This window comes from Limulus polyphemus, unplaced genomic scaffold (assembly GCF_000517525.1).
Source record: "Limulus polyphemus unplaced genomic scaffold, Limulus_polyphemus-2.1.2 Scaffold7013, whole genome shotgun sequence".
In the NCBI taxonomy this organism is placed as follows: domain Eukaryota; kingdom Metazoa; phylum Arthropoda; class Merostomata; order Xiphosura; family Limulidae; genus Limulus; species Limulus polyphemus.
Genome location: NW_013672623.1, coordinates 18,490 through 25,576, shown reverse-complemented (window position 1 = coordinate 25,576; position 7,087 = coordinate 18,490). Strand labels below are relative to the sequence as shown.

The 7,087-nt window shown below is 34.7% G+C and overlaps 1 protein-coding gene across 1 annotated transcript in view; it reads right to left on the bottom strand.

The window, feature by feature from the left end:
* LOC106474272 (pregnancy zone protein-like) overlaps positions 1–3,110 on the bottom strand; it is a 19,409-nt gene extending 16,299 nt beyond the window's left edge. Inside the window, exons 1-2 of the mRNA XM_022402606.1 lie at positions 2,873–3,110; positions 2,332–2,526 (exon numbers count right to left, since the gene is read on the bottom strand). Of these exons, the coding sequence (XP_022258314.1) occupies positions 2,332–2,398 (67 nt within the window). The 5' untranslated portion in view covers positions 2,399–2,526; positions 2,873–3,110. The remainder of the gene's footprint in view (positions 1–2,331; positions 2,527–2,872) is intronic.
* Between the last annotated feature and the right edge of the window lie 3,977 nt (positions 3,111–7,087).

Genomic DNA, 7,087 nt, shown 5'->3' with positions numbered 1-7,087 from the left:
TAAAGGAAAGAGATTCTACACAAAATAAAATGTTCATTGGTTAGAAAAATCAATACCTTATATAACTTAAGATACAACTTACTTAATTTTCAACTTATAACAATTCCTGCTTCCTACATGCACTTATTCAGATTTTTCAGTATTAAAACATATAAAGTATTGAATTACTGACAGAATTTGTGATTTGAAAATTTAATGCTATGAGATTGAATCTTGAGCCATTTTAACTACAGATACTGCATACACACAATGTATTTAACATTAGACTTCCTACATCTTTCCACTAAGGTATGTTTTATTCATGGCCCAATTGATCATACCTTTATTCTTCAGATTGATGAATGGGCCAGTGAAGTTGTGGAACTGGATTTGGTATTGACATGAATTGAATAATTAATCCAGGAAAATCCTACCGTAACAGATGGTAAAGCAGTCATTGTAATGTGAATATCATCTAAGTTTTCCTATTCCATATTTTGTGGTAGATGGAGTTAGGTTGCAAATCTTAAATAGATACAGAAAAATTGCATTTACTATCCAGCTGCTTTATTCTACCTTTGATGTTTTTTATAACTAAATGATGCTCCTTTCTACCTCGTTGATGTCTTTATTGTGCACTTCAATTTTGTCATTACAGTCTCTTTGTACATCTTCATTCTTGTTGTTGTAATCTCAAATAGTTTCATCAATCTTGTCTTCAAATTTATTTTTAATCTTAACTCTTCTTTAAATCGTACACCTCTTTCTTTTAATCCTCTTCTTAAATTCGTGTCTCATAACTCTTGGTCTTCTTCTAATTTCTCTTCCATCCATGTGGGTGTTACAAAGTGATGGTCAATCCCACTATTTGTTGGTAAAAGAGTAGTCCATGAGTTGGCAATGGATGATGACTAGCTGAATTCTCTTTAGTCTTTCACTGCTAAATTAGAAACGACTAGCCCTCTTCTAATTTCCTATCACGTTCTTCCACATTTCTTCAATTTATCTTCTTGCTCTGATCATGTTGAAATTGAACAAAGTTTTATCTATTTCAACTAAAATAATCCCACTTCTGACAGTGTTGTAATGTTTCCTTTCGTCGAGCTGGTTCTTTTAAATTATTCGATGAAAATAAAGCGAAGTCTACTCGACATAACGATAACAAATGAGTATTTCTTTTGTAATCTTTGCTATAGGCTACTGTCACTTGTACACAGTTGTACCTGTAGACTCTAGTTCACAAACAACGTTTTCACTTTGAATAGTAATTTACTTGTTTATAGTACTGTTACGTCTCTGTTCGTTAGTTAATTTTCCGTAAATTCGTTCCGACGAAACTTTAGCGACACAAGTCCTTTCTTAGATAAAACTGGTCTATTCTTTCCGAATACAACTTTACAATACACTTAATTTCAACAGTCGTTCTATAACAAACACTATAATTCACGTCTCACGTGGCCAACAATATTTTTTCCGCATACATTCAATTACTCATTGCCTCCCCGTCACTTCGTGGCCGGTCTTATATATACAAGACTACACTATATCTAGAAAGATCACGAGATTTAAGGAAAAGACGTGAAAGTTCGAGAATGACGTGACGTGATACTAGTCACGTGACCTCGCTGACGCAACAGTACTATGACTAACGTATAAACTTACGTGTACAATTTAATGACAAATCGATCAAGTAATTGATAAACTAACAATGATCAGAATACTTGAACTTCACTAACTTTTCTGGCACTAATGAAACTGAAACCGACTAATGTTTCACTGATTCTTGTATTTATGATGTAGCATTATTTATAAATGTTTCGCAAATTCTCTTTATCATTAAAATTCACAAACATTTTAGGTTCGATGACGAGGAACCCACTTTGAGACTAATAATGGCTGGAGACGGCTTGAATGGGTAATGAAGGAAAAGTTTAATATAAGTTTAACATAACAGCAAATGTACAACCTTTCGACAAGGTTTTGTCATCAAAACGTTGTACATTTGCTGTTATGTTAAACTTATATTAAAGTTTTCTTCATTACCCATTCAAGCCGTCTCCAGCCATTATTAAACATTTTAGGTATTCTAGGGCTACTTTTATTAACTTTTTAAAACTAGTATTATTATGATTTAGCAGTACCCTCAACTAAATCAAATCATGGAAAATATAGCTTACAACACTATACTTATTTGTACTGAAGAAAATGAAAAGGACAGTTAAGACTTATTAATTTTTTATCATATGATTTTAACCTAATATTTAAGGAACCAGATTTCTCAAAAATAGTTCATGTGATGCATTCAAACATAATTACATACATTGCTGTTTTGAGTGCATTTTTCCAACATACCTGTTTGGCCTGGTTTATAGATGGGTTTATCAGTCTGAACGAAAACTATAAGTTTGTCTTTATGCATATTGATGTCCTTTTCGAAAAAAAAGTCGTTGGAGCTTGGACTACTGTAGGAACCATTGGCATACAACTTTGGCCGTTTAACTTCAACTCCAGATGGAATAGCCAACTCAATAGAACTGCTAGGGTTGTCTAAATAAATTAAAAACAAAAAGTAAGTCAAGCTACCGCAAATTGTTACGTTATAAGACTTACATATTAAAATTCCTAGAAATATTTTATAGTTTCTGTAGCAATTATGAAAAAAAAAAAAGGAAATGCGAAAATGTTCTTTGAGTCTCAAGGTTTTTTTAAATTTGTCACAAAGACAGATTGCACTAGTCTGTGTTAATGGAAAAATCGTAAGAAAATGAGCTAAATGATATTTAAACACTTTTATAAAAGCGTCAATTTAATTCCTTGAAAATATGAATAACAAAATGATTGCACATACATATCAATAGAAAATCTAATTGTTATACAAAAGGTGTTAACCAACCTTCATTGAATGACACTTCAGTCTCTGCTACTACATTACCACCATCTTGGTCCTTTACACCAATTCTCAAAAATCCATTGGTCTTTATATCAAACAGATGCAAGTTTAGGATATTGCTCTTCCCGGGAGTTAAACTCTTAGGAGCTGTGAGAATGAAGCCGCTGGAGGGAATAACGAAAAACAAAGTTTAATTTTCAGCCTCAAAAAATAACGTTTTCTGAGGTTTGTTTGTTTGTAATTGAGCGCAAAGCTGTACAATGGGCTATCTGTGCTCTACCAACCACGGGTATCGAAACCCGGTTTCTAGCGTTGAAAGTCAGCAGACATACCGCTGTGCAACTGGGGCGCTTTTCTTATGGTACTTTTAGATAGCTATTATACGTGAATGTTTAGTTAAATATATTTCTTTACAAAGAATAGAAAATTTGAAAAAAAAAGTGTAGTTCTAGCTAATTGTATAGCTTTAGTTTCAAAAATGTCTGTGTGGGGTTAGGAAATAAGGTATTTTATCTCAAATGAAAAATGTTATGGGTACTACAGTGACCAGTGATTAGACCAGTAGATTATTGACAAATAAAAATGTTATTGTGAGGGGGAGTTTCCTCGATTAAGAAAAAGTGAGGGATACATTCCTCGCGTAAATTACACCTATGACTATCTAAATAGTTACTCCCCCAGTGTCCCAGCAGTATGTCTGCAGATTTACAAGGCTAGAAACCGGGTTTCGAGACTCATGGTAGGCAGAGAACAGATAGCCCATTGTGTATCTTTGTGCTTAACTTCAAACAAACAAATAATATTAAATAATAATAAAACGTTATTTAATTGGTGTCAGTACCGTTTCGCTGACTTTAATATACATTATGTAACAGAATGCCCTTACAAGCACTGAATATAGAATTCAGGGTATTTCACCATAAGCACCAGCCCCCTTGACTATCTGCATTTCCTTAGTCTATCACTTCTAAATTAAGGACGACTAAAGCAGATAGACCTCGAATATCTTTACGCGAAATTCAACAAACAAACCTATAGCTGACCTGTGTTCCCTGTGCGAATCGTTATGTGTTGTGCACCATTTTCTCATACTACTTTCTACGATTTCCCACTTTCGTTAGTTTTTGTTTATTTTGTTTACTTAGTGGTTCAGTGTTGCTTATTTCAGGTTCGTGTTTCATTCACGATCACCGTTTTATGGCTGTTTATTGGTTAATATTTAATATTTTAGTACCTACTTGAATTGGAACGTAACTGTGTGTCAACTTATTAACTACTATGTTATACAAAGTAATCTTCATGCGAATTCTTGGGTTTCTCTTTTACCAATGAAATGTGGGATTGACCGTCACATTACTAAGTCCTCATGGCTGAAAGAATGAAAATATTCGGTGACGGAATTCGAACACGCGAATCGTACATCGCGAGTCGAACGCCCTAACCAGACCATGCCAGGCCTGTCAAATATAGGAAATAAAATATTGGGGGTAGGGGGTAAGTTTCTACAATGCACATAAAATGGTGTTTTCAGGGATTCACTTTGATCATGTGGCATCTTATCAAACATTATCAGTTCCTTGTCTTGAACGTTTGTTTTGACGATTGTCAAAGTTCTGTATTGCAATTAGATCAATTAATCATTTCGGTGATAACTCACTTGTCAAAACAATTATAACAGAACTTACCTTGCACATGCGCCTCTAACCTAGTTTCTGTAACTCCTTATTAAGGTTGTCTATTAGTCAACCCACCCCTCTCTCCATTCCGCTGGTAAATCAGCTGCAAGTCTAAAAGCTTATAACGCTAAATATACGGTTTCGATACCCGCGGCGAGCAGAGCACAGAAAGCCCATCGTGCTTAAAAACAAACTTTCAGTCTGAATTTTGTTTCTACCTCTATGTGTTTTAACCAGGAGCGGCGGCACGAGAGGAGGGGGGGTTGTTGAGCCCGAAAATGTGTCTTAGTTACTCTTGTCATCCCCTCTCCAAATAAAAATATATTACTGTTAAAGCTGATTCATTTCATAAGTTCTTCATTATGTGTGCTCTATTTTTTTTTTTTGTCTAACCCACCTCAGTCCCCTATCAGGAACAGGTTGGCGCCAGCCTTGATTTCATCATAAGATAGACAATAGTGTATAATGTTGCATTTATCAAAACAAAATTGAGCTCAAGTCTACCATTTGATTCCCTATCTATCACTGTGTTATACCGTTTTTTTTCGGAGAATTTCAACACTCATCAATAACCCTGAACATGGACAAAAACGAAAGAACAAGGCTAAAAAAAATACTTATTACTTGTTCAGTTCGAACAAGCACTTTATTTCAAGTGTATACGACAAACAACGCGTCTAAATAGCACTAAGATACACCTCAATTTCGATGTTTGACAGAATCTTTAGTACTGGTAACACGTGACGAGATTCTAGAAGGTTCATGACTTTTCCTGGCAACTCTAGTCTGTTTCAGACGCCCTCTTTTTTAATATATAAGCCCAGCAAATAAAACGGAGATAAAATTGCATAGATAGAGAGATTGAAAATAGAGATAATCGAGTCAAGCCGTAAGTAAAGTTTGTGAATCCCTGTGATTTATAGCGTGTGTTATAAAGGTAGTTAAGTTAAACTTACTGTGGAAATTCTGTGTATTATAAAGTTGTATCGAGAAAGAATGAACTAGTTTTAATTAAGAAAGGACCTGTATCACTGAAGTTCCTCGGAAAGAATTTATACCGGAAATTAACAAACGAGCAGTTACGTAACAGTACTTAAGTCGTTTAATAATGGAAAAAAACAAAAACATTTGCCTCATTCTCACACTGATAATGTCCAGGTATATAATGCTATAAAAACTTGCCTAATGAGTAACCTCAAGTTCAAGAACAACATACATTCCCAGGGAACGTCGACAAACAGAAACACGAATAAGGTACAGTACTTTACCTAAATAATATATGTTTAACAAGTTTCTTTGCTTTTCTCAACTACCACAAGTACAGCATAAAGTAAATAATGTAGAAAAAAATCAATGAGGAAATGTTGGAATAGATTTTGTGTCTCCCCCTCAACACAGCCACGTTACAAACACATATCAGCTAAACAAAGACTAGATATAACATATTTATCAGTATTACTTATTTTTACACATTATTAATTTATCAAATATTATAATTGAATAACTTGTATGCACTGTTGGCGAGAGTAGCTCAGTACATTAATGGAGAACTAGGAATATATTTTTTTTCTAGGTGTGGTTTTATTGTACTAAAAGTCTATTCAGTGAATACTTATGTTACGACAGCGGAAGTCACGCGACGGTGGGAGCATGCGCGCTGGAGTTTCTCGAAGGATCATGAATTATCGAGGAACCCGAATGTCTGAGTGTTTGCTAGATGCTCTCTTTTTTAGTATATATAAGCCTGGCGAGAAAAACCAGCGGGACTGAATAGGCAGATAGATTGAAGAGATATAAATAGAACAGACTGATGAGATAGATAATCGAGTCAACCTAATAGTAGTGACATTGAGCCGTAAATTGTGTTTTGCAGTTGTGGCATAGAGTGAAGTTATCGAGCATGTGAATCAATCGCTGTGATTTATAGCGAGTGTTATAAAGGTTGTTAAGTTTAAAGTGACTGTGGAAATTTTGTATCTTACTAAAATTTGTATCGAGAAAGAATAAACTAGTTTTAGTCAATAAGGGACTTGTATGGCTGAAGTTCCTCTGAAAGAATTTATACCGGAAATTAACAAACAAGCAGATATGTAACACGTAGGTCGACTATGTACACGTTAGCCTAATGATGTAAATATTGTTTGTGAAAAATACAAATCGGTCAAAATTTAAATATAGGCTAAAACAAAACTATCTAATAGACTAAAGAGAAGGCAACTAGTCAAAAGCACCCTCGCCCAACTCTTCTCTGATTTAATCGTTACTCTTATAGTGCACCCAAAGTGTGAAGCGTGTTTTGTGTATTCTCCTTTTTGTTTGCTTTAACCGGGCACAAACCACGAACCTTCGGATTCAGTCTAGGTGCGCTGACCTTGTACCTCGCTCAATCTGTATGACAGTTACAAATAATTCAAAGAACTTACTACATTTATTAACCCAGTGCCGAGGAGCCCTTTAGTTCAATACCAGGGATCATCAGGCCGATTAGGATCGACAGACATAGCGACATATTAATGGTTGAGGCTTTATTTATGCAAGTAAT